The 15,717-nt window shown below is 42.0% G+C and overlaps 1 protein-coding gene across 1 annotated transcript in view; it reads left to right on the forward strand.

Moving 5' to 3' along the window:
* Window positions 1-15,717, forward strand: part of NOSTRIN (nitric oxide synthase trafficking) — a 58,239-nt gene that overhangs the window by 23,754 nt on the left and 18,768 nt on the right. Inside the window, exons 8-10 of the mRNA XM_070731723.1 lie at window positions 309-434; window positions 10,242-10,340; window positions 10,439-10,564. Coding sequence (XP_070587824.1) covers window positions 309-434; window positions 10,242-10,340; window positions 10,439-10,564 — 351 coding nt within the window. The remainder of the gene's footprint in view (window positions 1-308; window positions 435-10,241; window positions 10,341-10,438; window positions 10,565-15,717) is intronic.

Genomic DNA, 15,717 nt, shown 5'->3' on the forward strand with positions numbered 1-15,717 from the left:
ATCATCCAAGGGCATGGGGTGAGGTATCATCAATATGCCGATGCCAGTTGTACATCTCCACCCCATGTCCAGTCAACATGTCCAGTCAACATCTCCACCCCATGTCCAGCAGTGGAAGTGATGTGCCGGTGCCTGGAGGCTGTTGGGGCCTGGATGGGTGTCTTATAAGGGTTAGATCAGATTCGTACTTGCTCTTCCTCCATCGCTTCTCTAGACGTCTCTTCTGGCGTTTCAACTCCCGGAGGTCCTCGTTGAATATCAATTACGCTTTTAAAAAAAGACAACTTGCTCTTATATTTTCATTTTAGTTGCTCAGAAACCTAGAAAAATCTGCTATCAAACTGGCAAAGGAAGATGAAGACTATTACAAGAAGAACTTAACTGCCTGTGAAACTCGTGTGAAATGGGAGCAGGCATTAGAAAATGGGCACCAGGCAAGTCAACCAGAGCTTTCTTTCTAGCACTGTTATCTCTGCCTCCGCTGAGTTTTTCTTCAGCTGGAAACAAGTCATATTCTTTTCCTTTTCCAATTATATTTTACTTCGATTTACAGTTCCGTGAGGCACCTCCTGATTTACAGCTGGGCATTCAAGATAAAACATCTAAGGCCCCCAAAAGTATAACTTTAAACCCAGTTTTGTTGAAGATATGAAATAAAATGGTTTCTATTCCCAGCATCTCAAACATCCCTCACTTGTCACTCTATTGATGGAAAGTTATTTCTTCGTAAAAAAACCCCCAAATATCCAACCTAAATAGTTCAATAATTTTGACTATACTGATGGAGACCTCATATATATTTTTGTCACCATTCCAGAATAACAAACTGTGTACGAGAACACACATTATTAGATGAAGCAATTTCATTTTATTTTTAAATATCCTCAGTGGTCCCATGACAAAAGGTCTTTCCAGGATCACAACTCTCAAAAACCTTAGAGCAAGCTCTTGGGCTCTTTGCAAGAGAACCACCTACAACGGTGATGGCAAACCTATGGCACGGATGCCACAAGTGGCCCACGGAGTCATATCTGCTGGCACACGAGTCGTTGCCCTAGCTCAGCTCCAACATTCATGTGTGTGTCGGCCAGCTGATTTTTGGCTCACACAGAACCTCTGGGGGATGGGGGAGGGCGTTTTTACCCATCCCTGGCTACAGGGAAGTCTTTGGAGCCTGTGGAGGGTGAAACACGAGTCTACTAGACCCACCAGAAGTTGGGAAACAGGCCATTTCCGGCCTCCAAACGGCCTCCAGGGGTGTGGGGGAATCTGTTTTCGCCATAGCAAGGCTTTGAATTATGGGTGTTGGCACACGTACATGCTGTTTTGGCACTTGAGGTAAAAAGGTTTGCCATCACTGACCTACAACTTTCTAATTACTGTGAAACCTTGTCTTACGAACTTAATTAGTTCCAGGACGAGGTTCGTAAGGTGAAAAGTTCGTAAGACGAAACAATGTTTCCCATAGGAATCAATATAAAAGGGAATAATGCTTCCAAATCCTTCAGGAAAATCCCAAACTTCTCTCTCCAAGCCACCCCTCCCTTTTCTTTCTTCAAAACACACCCTCTCAGTGCCTCTGCAAGCACTCCAATTCTCCTTGCTTTCTTTTTTTTAAAAAAATATTTTTTATTATTTTCAAAAAAGACAGACAAAGACATACAACATTAAACATTTAAGGAGCTACCATTGCTCCGCTTATCATAGAAGTCTAACTAATACAGAATATAAAAAAAACTCTAACTGTTACCAGATCTAAGCAGAAATGCCACACTTGCAAATTGCATTATCATTAAATTTGATTCTATGTTTTTAAGATTAAGATTATTGATTAAATTTCTTTATATACCGTATATACTCGAGTATAAGCCGACCCGAGTATAAGCCGAGGCACCAATTTTTGCCACAAAAAGTGGGAAAACGTATTGACCCGAGTATAAGCCGAGGTTAGAAAATGCAGTGGCTACTGGCATAGTTCCCTCTAAGCTGAGCAGTGAGCAATGGCTCACTTAAAAATCATCATCAACTCAGAGTTTTTCAAACCTGCCCAGAAGCCGAGAGGGAAAGAGTGAGAGGGAAAGAGTGCCGCCCAGTCCCGAAGGGACTGCCGCTCAGACACTATACTTTTCCGCCCACCCCAAAAAAAAATTAGAGGGAACACTGGCTACTGGTAACTTATAAAAATGGAAAACAATAAAATTACATTAATTGAGACATGTTTTAGAATATTTATTTTAAAGAAAACCAGTAAACTAGCTCTGTAAATTTAAAAGAGGGTAAACAAATTAACAATATTAACAATAAATTAAAAAGTAAAAAAAGTAGCTCGATCAGGAACAAAGCTAAAACCTAAGAGTTAAAATCCTTCAAAACTGGATTCCTTCTCATCATTAATTGGATTTACATTATTGTTCTGTTTTTATATATGCTGTGAGCCACCCTGAGTCCTTGGAGAGGGATTGCATACAAATCCAATTAAATAAATAAACAAACAAACAAATAAATAAGTGTATCCAAAGAAGAGCTTCAGCATTAGCTGCTGTGAGGTTATCAGCATAGAAAACCAAATAGATAGATAGATAGATAGATAGATAGATAGATAGATAGATAGATAGATAGAAATAGATACAGATAGATAGATAGATAGATAGATAGATAGATAGATAGATAGATAGATAGATAGATAGATAGAAAGAAAAATAGATAGATAGAAAGATGGAAAAATAGATAGATAGAAATAGATACAGATAGCTAGATAGATAGATAGATAGATAGATAGATAGATATAGATAGAAAGATAGATAGACAGACAGACAGACAGACAGATAGAAAAATAGATAGATAGATAGATAGATAGAAATAGATACAGATAGATAGATAGAAAGAAAAATAGATAGATAGAAAAATAGATAGATAGAAATAGATACAGATAGATAGATGATAGATAGATAGATAGATAGAAATAGATACAGATAGATAGATAGATAGATAGAAAGAAAAATAGATAGATAGAAAAATAGATAGATAGAAATAGATACAGATAGATAGATGATAGATAGATATAGATAGAAAGATAGATAGACAGACAGATAGAAAAATAGATAGATAGATAGATAGAAATAGATACAGATAGATAGATAGATAGATAGAAAAATAGATAGATAGAAAGATAGACAGATAGAAAAAGAATTCCTGTCTAGCTCTGCCTCATAACACATTATTAGATCCTATCCAAGCAAGGACAGCAACTACCACAAAATACCATTTTTAAAACAGTTTAAATCCTTTCAAAGGAGGGGGAGGAGAATCTGACAGCAGGGGGCCTTTTTAATCCGACTAAGGGCAATGCAGAGAGAGCAAGGAATAGTTACTCACCATTGCTTTTTCCCCCTCTCGGTTGGAGCAAATGGCTGCCTCTTTTGCTTGAGCCAGGGAGAGGAACTACGGCGTGCGAGAGGGGACAAAAGCTGGTGCCTCCTCGCTCTGGCTCAAGCAATGGCGCCCTCGTGTGGTGACTTTGTCAATGACCCGAGTATAAGCCGAGGTTGTGTTTTTCAGCCCATTTTTGGGGGTGAAAAACTCGGCCTATACTCGAGTATATACGGTATATATATATATATATATATATATATATATATATATATATATATATATATATATATATATATATATTTTAAAAAGTAATACACTTGTATATATATATAGAGCAATAAACAGATTATTAGTAATACGAAAAGAGAATAAAATAAACACTTCTAAATTAGTTATCATATAAACTATTTAATTCTATCTTATAATTTTTCAAATAATCATTTATTCTTGCATATTTAATTTTTAATTCTATTTTTAACATTCCACCAATCATATACTCCGGATGGAGCCCGATCGCGCCGGAGGAACGGAGGCTGAGCTCCGGCACCGCAGTCCTCCTTTCCACCTTGCAGGGCGCGGATTCGCGTTGTGCCGACACCGGAGGGGTCGGCCCAGGACAGGGGGTCTCCTGGACACCCTGGGACGGATCGCCGCGGTCCCGGGGGTTAGGGACAACCCCGCAGCTGCAGGCATGGAGAGCTGTGCCCAGGCGGCTGCCTGGACACAGCCATAGCGGTCGCCGAAAGCGGAAGTTCAAAAATAGAAGAGAAGTCTACAAATAACAGATCAGCAGATAAAGGAGATTGCCAGCACCACACGGAACTCTTTTGGTATCTATACAAGTTTGGGAAAAGAAGATCTTAAACTTTAAGGCGAATATAACAAAAGAAGAAAACTGTAAGTGATATCCATACGCGGAGGAGAAGATTAGCCGGAACTACTTGTCTTTGTTACAATTGAGTATAACTTTCACTTTTTTTTAACCTAAAGATATAGTGTGGTGTGTTTACTTTCCCTTTTTTCCTTCTATTTTTTCTTGTCATATTTTTTGATATATAAATTTTTTCTTCTTCTTTTACAAAACTAAAGTTTGATTTGGAAATTATGGAGTGGATGAAGTAAATATATTAATTAATTAAATACTGTAGAACCAATGAACTGAACTAAATTCAATGTACGCTATTTCAATGGAATTTTACTGAAGTTATAAATATTTGAAATGATTTTTGGACTATTTATTCTATTTTTCTATTTTTAAAATTTTCGACATTATTTTTATTCCCTTTTTAATCTTTTCCTTGGACTTGCTGGGACTATTTTCTGTGTGACACTAGAGGCGTAAGGATATTTTTTGTATTTTTATTTTTCTATTCTTCGTTGTTGTTTTATATAAAATAAAATAAAGAAACTTGGACTATTTTATTAGTATTTGAATTTGGAAATTACACTGGACATTGGTTTTGGATTCATATTTCTTTTTTTTTCTTTTTCTGGATAATTTTACTAGAGCATAAGTTAGGCTTACTTTATTTGGACTTATCAGAAATTTTTGGATCCTTTTTCCTTTAGAACTTTTGATATATTTCTCTTTCTAACTAAAAGTGTGTTCACTATAACTACCCTCTTTATTTTTTCATTTTTACATATATATATATATATATATACATATTTTTTTGAATATCAGAAATACTCCTTGCTTTCTTAATGCAAACTCTTTCGCTCTCTCCAAGCCACCCCTCCCTTTTCTTTCTTCAACACACCCTTTCATTGCCTCTGCAAGCACTCCAGTTCTCCTTGCTTTCTTAATGCAAACTCTTTCGCTCTCTCCAAGCCGCCCCTCCCTTTTCTTTCTTCAAAAAAGAAAAAAAAGAAACCCCTTCATCCCAGCAGTGGTGGCTTGTGTTCGTAAGGTGAAAATAGTTTGGAAGAAGAGGCAAAAAAATCTTAAACACCAGGTTCGTATCTTGAAAAGTTTGTTAGAAGAGGCGTTCGTAAGACAAGGTACCACTGTATAGGAAGATAATCACTTTTTGTTTCCCAGCCTTAACCTGATGCAAAGATTAGATTAGATTAGTTTTATTGGATTTATATGCCACCCCTCTCCGTAGATGTAGGTAACAGCAGGCAAGAATTTATTAGTAGAACTGCTACTAATTCTTTGGAACAGGGGCGTCAAACACGCGACAACAGATCATCACATGATGTATCACAACTTCCCCCGCTTTGCTAAACCAGTGGTGGGCATGGCCAGTGTGCATCCGGTCCACGGTCTGCAAGTTTGACAATCCTGCTTTGGAGGAAGGCTAAGAATTTTTTTCCATTTTCATCCTCAGTTAATACAGATCCAGCTTCTTTTCCCATCTATGTCAGATTTTCATCATCATTACCTTCAATTTTTAGAGGGTAGAATAAAGGGCACAGGTGTACATAAATAGAGACCTCTTCACATGCCAAAAGAGATTTGCTGGCTTGTAGTATACTTGTAGGACAATTGTTACCTATATTTGGTAAAATCAAATGTGAGTATATACATTTTATAGGTAATATATTATTTTCCTTAGTTTCTGGCAAGAAAGAGCACCAAGTGATAAAAGGATATTGATCTGCAGCAACATAAATGTTCTCAAGATAACGTTTCGTTTCCGTAGATCATGCTGTTCCCAAGATTTATTCCCTGAGAACAGGATGAACAGTGAAATATAAATTCTTGTCTTGGACTGACTTCTGCTTTTGTGCATACATATTAGCTTCAAAAATAAAAAATAAAAAATAATGTGTATTTATATGCTTTCCCATTTCCCTGTCCCCAAATAGTTAAAATCAACATGTTCAAATTAAAACATCCCTTAAGGAACAATTAAAGAAGATGAATATGTTTAGCCTAAGAAAAGATGACCGCAGAAAGATACAGCAATGTTCAGCTACCTGAAGGATTATCATGCAAAGGAGTTGATTTATCTTCTGTTACCCCAGAGTGCTGAGGCAGAAGCAGTGAGCTAAAACTACCAGGAAGTAGATTCATAGTAGATGTCAAGGGAAACTTTCAGACAGACTGCCCCTTTAAATGACAAGCTTTCCCTTATTGGAAGTCTTCAGACAGGCTGAAGGGTTGTCTGTCAAATATGGTCCAGTGGATCCTGGACTGATCTCCAAGGTCCTTTCCAACTCCACGATTCCATACTGGCCATGACTGACAACATTCTTCTTTAGCCTGCAAGTCTTGCTAAAATGCTAAAATAAATAGCTCCATAGTGGGTATGCAGTCACTTCAGACTCTTGCTTAACTGAAAGGTTTTTCTGGATTCTTTCTTTCTTTCTTTCTTTCTTTCTTTCTTTCTTTCTTTCTTTCTTTCTTTCTTTCTTTCTTTCTTCCTTCCTTCCTTCCTTCCTCCCTCTTTCTTTCTTTCTTCTTTCTTTCCTACTTATATATCTTGTTGAGTCCAACCTACTTAAAATCAGATTAATGACCGTCCAGAGCTAGATCAGAGTCCTAAAAAATAATAAAAATACTGAGATTTGTTAAAAGTGCTTTATAACCCCCCCCCCCAACAAATTGGCCATAAATCTTCTCTTTCTTTTTTTCTTGGAGCAGTTTAATTAAATGCTGTTGAGCATCACCACCTCCACTGAGAGCTTCTGTATTTTTAATTACATACTTAGATCTTATCCAACTCCTTCACTACCCTTTAGCTAAAAGGAACACACCTACGTAACAGTCAGAAAGATCCACGATCCAAACCCCAGCTTATTTTTTGATTGAGCTCAAGCTGCTTGCCAAGTGATTGTTTGGATCCATTGCTTTCAGCTCTTACCAATGTGCAAGCAAACGGCATTCTCTAGCTATTGTTAGCACAAATGGATGGCTTCAGTGATCCAGCAAAACATTGTTGAATTAATCTTAGAATCAACTCTTAAGGCTCTATATGGAACTAAAGGAGGGAGGGGGGAGTAAGAGAGAGGAGGGGAGGGGAGGGAGAGAGAGGGAGGGAGGGAGGGAGGGAAAGATAGAGGGAGAGTGTGTTTCAATTGCACTCTTTCTTCATCTAGTTTTTTGAACGATGCAGCATTATTGACTTGGGTGAACCTCATTATATAAGCAGATAGATTGAGTTTGATTAGTATTTTGCATTTTCGTGTGCTGATTAAAAGGAAACAAGATTTGATTTTGCATCTGCCTTACTCAGGGAAGTTTTGTGAAATCTGAGTCAGAATGAACCTCTCTAACTGATATTTCTAGCAGGACTGGAATCGATGGGTGGAAGTTCTAGGGAATAGAATACCACGATGATTCATCCAAATTTATCCTTCTCAATTCATTCTTTGGCTCTGTCTTTGTCAATAGCAATGGCTCATCCCCAAATTCATCTCTCGCACCTCAAACTCTCTCAATGACCTAACCAAAGTAGACTTCACTGAAGACTGAGTTGAAAAAGCATTACGTGACCTTAAACCTTCCCTATCAGTTGGACCAGATGGCCTATGTGCATACTTCCTAAAAAAGCTCTCTTCTGCTATAGCTAGACCACTAAGCATAATTTTTGAAAAATCCTTCAGTACCAGCACACTTCCTAAGATATGGTCGAAAGCAATGGTCATCCCCGTCTTCAAAAAAGGAGACCCCTCTCTTGTCGATAACTACAGACCAATTTCACTATGCTGTGTCCCATGTAAAGTTATGGAATCAATTATAAACCAATCAACTACTATCCACCTTGAAACTAATAATCTGCTCTCTAACAAACAATTTGGATTCAGAAAAAAACTATCCTGCAATCTACAGCTCCTTCACTACAAAAACATATGGACAACTCATCTTGATCAAGGAAAATCTATAGATGCAATTTATATTGACTTCTCTAAAGCCTTTGATTCAGTGGTCCATGACAAACTACTTCAAAAACTCAAATCCTATGGCATCTCAGGATCCCTCCACAGCTGGATTACTGCATTCCTGTCTAACAGGCAACAAGTGGTCAAAATAGGAAGCTCCATATCCACACCCGTCCCTGTTAAAAGCGGTGTCCCCCAAGGTAGCGTACTGGGACCTACGCTCTTCATTCTCTACATCAACGACCTTTGCGATCTCATCACAAGCAACTGTGTTATTTTTGCAGATGATGTAAAACTCTTCAACACCACTGATAACACAACTACTCTACAAAAAGACCTAGACTCAGATTCTGACTCGTCCAACACATGCCAACTCTAAATCTCAACCAGCAAATGCTCTGTCCTACACATTGGCAAAAAGAATCAGAACTTCAAATACAAACTTAATAAACAAATTATCACAGATAATCCCCACTTGGTCAAGAATACTAATAACTAAAGATCTAAGTGCCAAAACCCACTGCAACAACATCGCTAAGAAGGCCTCAAGAGTTGTTAATTTAATCCTACGTAGCTTCTGCTCTGGAAATCTCACACTACTTACCAGTGCTTACAAAACTTTCGCCAGACCCATCCTTGAATACAGCTCATCTGTTTGGAACCCATATTGCATTTCAGACACTAACATCCTTGAAAATGTTCAAAGATACTTCACAAGAAGAGCCCTTCATTCCTCCACTCGAAACAGAATACCCTACGAAACCAGACTTACAATCCTGGGTCTTGAAAGCTTAGAACTATGACGCCTTAAACATGATCTAAGTATTGCCCACAAGATCATATGCTGCAATGTCCTGCCTGTCAAATCTTACTTCAGCTTCAATCACAACAACACAAGACAACACAACAGATTCAAGCTTAATATTAACCGCTCCAAACTTGACTGTAAAAAATATGACTTTAGTAACCTGGTTGTCAAAGCGTGGAACTCATTACTGGACTCTGTAGTATCATCCCTAACCCCAACATTTTACCCTTAGACTATCCATGGTTGACCTCTCCAGATTCCTAAGAGGTCAGTAAGGGGTGTATATAAGTGCACTTGAGTGCTTTCCGTCCCCTGTCCTATAGTCTCTCCTATATCTCGTATTTCTTCTCTACTATATCCTCTATAACCTTCATTGTGTATTATTGTGTATTGGACAAAATAAATAAATAAATAAATAAACTCCCATCAGCACATAAGACGTTTCTTACCCACATCCACCGCCTTAAGGGCATCTAAATCATTTTGGACCAGGGAGTACACTTCATGGCCAAATTCTGGAACCCTGACATATTGTACATTCAAAATTTGTTTGACTGACTGATTGAGCAAAGGCTCCCAGGATAATGTTGCAAGATCAAATCTGGGTTCATTACCAGGATCAGAATGTACTCTTCCTTGGAAGGATAAACCACTGGTTCTGCTGAGCAAGCCAGATTTGATATTGAGTTATTGAGTTTTATCCCACTTTTCTTTTCAGTCATCTCAAGCCACCTACTATATGTATCTAACACTCTCACCTACTACTTTCATATACTCCCAGATCGGGGGTCGGAACCCTTTTGGTGGTCGAATGACTCTTTTACAGTAGTCGAATAAGATCATTGGAATAGATAAATTTCCCATGGTGTTAGGAACTAAAGCTTCTATTCTGGCACCTTGGAACATATTTTTATAACCTGACCAATCAGGTGCTTACAGTGGGGGTATCCCTCTGACCTTCCTGCCAATCAGCTTAAAGTTCTGCTGGGAGAATTGGTGCTAGACTTATGGTTGGAGGTCAACACAACATGAGGAACTATTAAGGGGTCACAGCATTAGAAAAGTTGAGAACCCTTGCCTGTATGAATGAAGATTCATTCAGCTCTGTAGGATTCACTTTAGATACAAGCCCTAATAGCTAACAGCTGAGTAAGATTGAAGTAACTGCTCTGACTATGGTCTTTTAACTGTTCCTTTCCATATAGAATAATCGTTGTTTCTTTTCCCACAGAGCATTCTTGACCTTGAGAAAGACAGACTCCTGCTTCTCTGCAATACATTACATCGTTACAGCCAGCTTCTTTCTCATTTTGGACAAAGCCTCATTGCAGTATGTTAATTCCACATTCATTCGCTCTGAATTAAATATTCCTGGAAAGTGCTCCCTCCCCCCCCGCCCGGTCTAACTTCGTCTGTCATTCATTTTAGTGCCACGCAAAGGTTCACAGTGTTGTCGCTGAAGCAGAAGCTGACAAGGACGTGGAGATGTTAGTGAACGAAGTGTCAGTAACCGCCGCAGAGACCAAGCTTGAATTCTTGTTAACGGATTACTATGTAAGTGGGGCTGCCAGATCTCCTGTGCTCCATCCCAGAAGGAATCTTTTTTAAGCTTTTACCAGCTGAGATGCTGGAAGCTGAAACAGCACTTCCGAAAGATATCAGGATGGATTGACTGCCCTGCGGGGATAGAACCTTTGGTTGTGATCACGCAAGACAAAAACCACAAGCTAGCCAATTTTATTTATTTGTTTGTTTGTTTTGTCTCATATGTATTGGTGTTATACAAAGCCCTACATGGCAATGGACCAGATTAGCTCCGGAACCGCCTGCTACCGCACGAATCCCAGCGGCCGATAAGGTCCCACAGAGTTGGCCTTCTCCAGGTCCTGTTGACTAAACAATGTTGTTTGGCGGGCCCCAGGGGAAGAGCCTTCTCTGTGGTGGCCCCGGTCCTCTGGAACCAACTCCCCCCAGAGATTAGAACTGCCCCCACCCTCCCTGTCTTTCGTCTCAAGACTCATTTATACCGCCAGGCATGGGGGAGTTGAGATAGCTCTTCCCCCTAGGCCATTACAAGTTTTTAGTCGTTTTTTAGGGGGTTTTAGTTGTTTTTATTATTGGATTGTACATGTTGTGTTTATTATTGTTGTTAGCCGCCCCGAGTCTGCGGAGAGGGGTGGCATACAAATCCAATAAATTATTATTAAATTATTATTATTATTTATATACATGATGCTAGTAAAAGAGAAACATTAGGACAGGGGACGGAAGGCACTCTGGTGCATTTATGCACTGACCTCTTAGGAATTGGGAGAGGTCAACAGTGGATAGTCTAAGGTTAAAGTTTGGGGGTTTAGGTGATGATACTACAGAGTCTGATAGTGATGCATCAACTACTTGGTTACTAAAGTCGTATTTCCTGCAGTCAAGTTTAGAGCAGTTTACTTTAAGTTTGTATCTGTTATGTACTCGTGTGTTATTGTGGTTGAAGCTAAAGTAGTCATTGACAGGAAGAACGTTGTAGCAGATGATTTTATGGGCTATGCATAGGTCATGTTTAAGATGACGTAGTTCTAAGTCTTCTAAACCTAGGATTTTACTTTGTGGTTTTGGTAGGTTGGAAGCCTTCAATTCATTAACAAGCAAAGCACATGTGCATGACAGTAGTGTCCAAGGAGTAGATGAAATATCTAGCCTCCATGCCACCAGGAACGGTGGTGGCATGGTGGTTAGAATGCTGTATTGCAGGCTAGTTCTGCCCACAGCCAACAGTTTGATTTTGACCTGCTCATGGTTGACTCAGACTTCCATCCTTCTAGGGTCAGTAAAATGAGGAGCTAGTTTGTTGGGGGCAATATGTTGACTCTTAGAGAGGGCGTTAAAGCATTGTGAAGCTGTATATAAGTCTAAGTGCTATTGCTTTATCAAAATGTCAAGATAGTGATCACATTCGTGCAATTCTTTTATTTATTATTATTATTTATTTATTATTTGGATTTGTATGCCGCCCCTCTCCGAAGACTCGGGGCGGCTCACAACAAGTGAAAAACAATCCAATACAATCCAATTAATTAAAATATTATGAGTTTAAGAAAATCCCCTATACTAACATACACACATACAGGCATACCATATATAACTTCAACGTGCCCAGGGGAGATGTTTAGTTTCCCCATGCCTGACGGCAAAGGTGGGTTTTGAGGAGTTTACGGAAGGCAGGAAGAGTAGGGGCAGTTCTGATCTCCGGGGGGAGTTGGTTCCAGAGGGCCGGTGCCGCCACAGAGAAGGCTCTCCCCCTGGGGCCCGCCAACCGGCATTGTTTAGTTGACGGGACCCGGAGGAGGCCCACTCTGTGGGACCGAATCGGTCGCTGGGATTCGTGCGGCAGAAGGCGGTCTCGGAGATATTCTGGTCCAGTGCCATGAAGGGCTTTAAAGGTCATAACCAACACTTTGAATTGTGACCGGAAACTGATCGGCAGCCAATGCAGACTGCGGAGTGATGGAGAAACATGGGCATACCTGGGTAAGCCCATGACTGCTCTCGCAGCTGCATTCTGCACGATCTGAAGTTTCCGAACACTTTTCAAAGGTAGCCCCATGTAGAGAGCATTACAGTAGTCGAACCTCGAGGTGATGAGGGCATGAGTGACTGTGAGTAATGAGTCCCGGTCCAGATAGGGCCGCAACTGGTGCATCAGGCGAACCTGGGCAAACGCCCCCCTCGCCACAGCTGAAAGGTGGTTCTCTAATGTGAGCTGTGGATCGAGGAGGACGCCCAAGTTGCGGACCCTCTCTGAGGGGGTCAATGATTCCCCCCCCAGGGTAATGGACGGACAGATGGGATTGTCCTTGGGAGGCAAAACCCACAGCCACTCCGTCTTATCCGGGTTGAGCTTGAGTCTGTTGACACCCATCCAGGCCCCAACAGCCTCCAGGCACCGGCACATCACTTCCACCGCTTCGTTGACTGGGCATGGGGTGGAGATGTAAAGCTGGGTATCATCGGCATATTGATGATACCTCACCCCATGTCCTTGGATGATCTCACCCAGCGGTTTCATGTAGATGTTAAATAGCAAGGGGGAGAGGACCGACCCCTGAGGCACCCCACAAGGGAGAGACCTCGGAGTCGACCTCTGACCCCCCACTAACACCGACTGCGACCGGCCAGAGAGGTAGGAGGAGAACCACTGAAGCACAGTGCCTCCCACCCCCAACCCCTCCAACCGGTGCAGAAGGATACCATGGTCGATGGTATCGAAAGCCGCTGAGAGATCGAGGAGCACCAGGACAGAGGATAAACCCCTGTCCCGGGCCCGCCAGAGATCATCCATCAACGCGACCAAAGCGGTTTCTGTGCTGTAACCGGGCCTGAAGCCCGACTGCTGGGGACCTAGATAATCGGCTTCTTCCAAGGACCACTGGAGCTGGAGTGCCACCACCTTCTCGACAACCTTCCCCATGAAGGGAAGGTTGGAGACTGGACGATAGTTGTTGAGTACTGCTGGGTCCAGGGAAGGCTTCTTGAGGAGGGGGCGCACAAGCGCTTCTTTATAGAGTGATGGAAAAACTCCCCTCCCCAAGGAAGCGTTGGTAATCTCCTGGGCCCAGCTCCGTGTCACCTCCCTGCTGGCCGAGACCAACCAGGAGGGACACGGATCCAGTAAACAGGTGGCGGAACTCACAGCTCCAATGGCCTTGTCCACTTCATCAGGTGTCACCAGATCAAACTCTTCCCAGACAGGTGGACAAGTACGTGCCCCAGTCACCTCGACTGACTCGTTGTCAGTCGACTCTGTTTTACAATTGGAGTCGAGGTCGGCCCGGATCTGAGCGACTTTATCAGCGAAAAACGTGTTAAACTCCTCGGCACTACTCTGCAAGGGCTCCCCAACTCCCCCCTGGTTAAGAAGGGAGCGGGTCACCCTAAACAGAGCGGCCGGGCGGGATTCCGCTGATGCAATCAAGGCGGCATGGTACGCGCATCTTGCCGCCTTGAGCGCCACTTTGTAAGTCTTAATAAAAGCTCTTACAAGTGTTCGATCAGATTCAGACCTACTCTTCCTCCATCGCTTCTCTAGACGTCTCTTTTGGCGTTTCAACTCCCGGAGCTCCTCGTTGAACCATGGGGCTCTACGGGGTCTAGCGCCACGGAGAGGTCGCAAAGGCGCAATCCGGTCGAGAGCCTCCGCAGCAGCCGTATTCCAGGCCTCCGCAAGAGACTCCACCGAACTGTGGATGAGTGCCTCTGGAATAACCCCAAGCGCCGTCTGGAAACCCTCTGGATCCATTAGGCGTCTGGGGCGGAACATCTTCATTGGTTCCGCCTCCCTGCGGGGAAGGATTGGAGCCAGGAAGTCAAGCCTTAGTAGAAAATGGTCTGACCATGACAAAGGCACTGCTTCTAAGCCCCTTAGTCTCAGACATGGACTTGTACATGGACATGATGTCAACAGACATAGGAAAGGAGCAGGACATTGATCACATGAAGGCCATTGTCATCCTGACTTTTGTTTTAACCATCCACTCCTCCCTTCCCGTGGGGTTTCCCTGGTACACAAGTAGAATCCAAGCTATTTACTATAGAGTATCTAGAATCTGAAGCTAAAAGAGCCGGAGTGGCGCAGCAGGTAGAGTGCTGTACTGCAGGCCACTGAAGCTGACTGTAGATCTGAAGGTCAGCGGCTCAAATCTCATCACCGGCTCAAGGTTGACTCAGCCTTCCATCCTTCTGAGGTGGGTAAAATGAGGACCCAGATTGTGAGGGTAATATGCTGGCTCTGTTAAAAAGTGCTATTGCAAACATGTTTTAAGTCGCTCTGAGTCTAAGGAGAAGGGCGGCATAAAAATTGAATGAATGAATGAATAAATAAATAAATAAATCCACAAGCTGCTATAAATTGTAAGCACATTTCACCCTCAAATATAAAACCTTCATGGTGAAGAAAAGAGATGAAACTACTTTTCCCACCAGAGCAGGTTGATAGGCAGAACTTAAGAAAATTAGTGTTCTAATCAGGAATATGCAGAAGAGAGAGGAAAAGGAGAACAAAGGAGACAGCATATGTATGCATGTATGTATTCACAATGCCTCTATTAATCTACAGGATTAAAAGTGCCAAGAATCTTTGATTTTGGAGCTGTATCTCCCCAGCATACATTTTATGCTCACTTTGGAAAGAGAGATGGACAGCATATAAATTTAACAAATAACATAATTTTTAGTCTTCTGTACAGTGATCCCTCGATTTGCGCGTTCTCGATTAGCGCGAAACGCTGCAACGCGGTTTTTCAAAAAATATTAATTAAAAAATAAGTCCGCGTTTTTTTTCCTACACCACGGTTTTTCCCGCCCGATGACGTCATACTGATTGCTGATTGGCCAAAATCTCGACCAATCGTTGCAAACGGGAAGGAAGGAGGGAGGGAGAGAAGGGAAGGAGGGAGGGTTGCCATTGCCATTGCCGCCAGCGCTGCCCCAAGAAAGCCGGTGAGAGGAAGGAAGGAGGGAAGGAGGGAAGGAGAGAAGGGAAGGAGGGAAGGAGGGAGGGTTGCCATTGCCATTGCCGCCAGCGCTGCCCTGTGGGTAGCGGCGAGGAGCCCGGAAAAATCACCATTGCATTGCCAGCCTCCGAACTTGCGTCGCTCCACCTTCTGCGCATGTGCGGCCATGGAACAAAGGGCGCGCATGCGCAGATGGTGTTT

The sequence above is a fragment of the Erythrolamprus reginae genome, chromosome 1 (assembly GCF_031021105.1).
Source record: "Erythrolamprus reginae isolate rEryReg1 chromosome 1, rEryReg1.hap1, whole genome shotgun sequence".
NCBI lineage: Eukaryota > Metazoa > Chordata > Lepidosauria > Squamata > Dipsadidae > Erythrolamprus > Erythrolamprus reginae.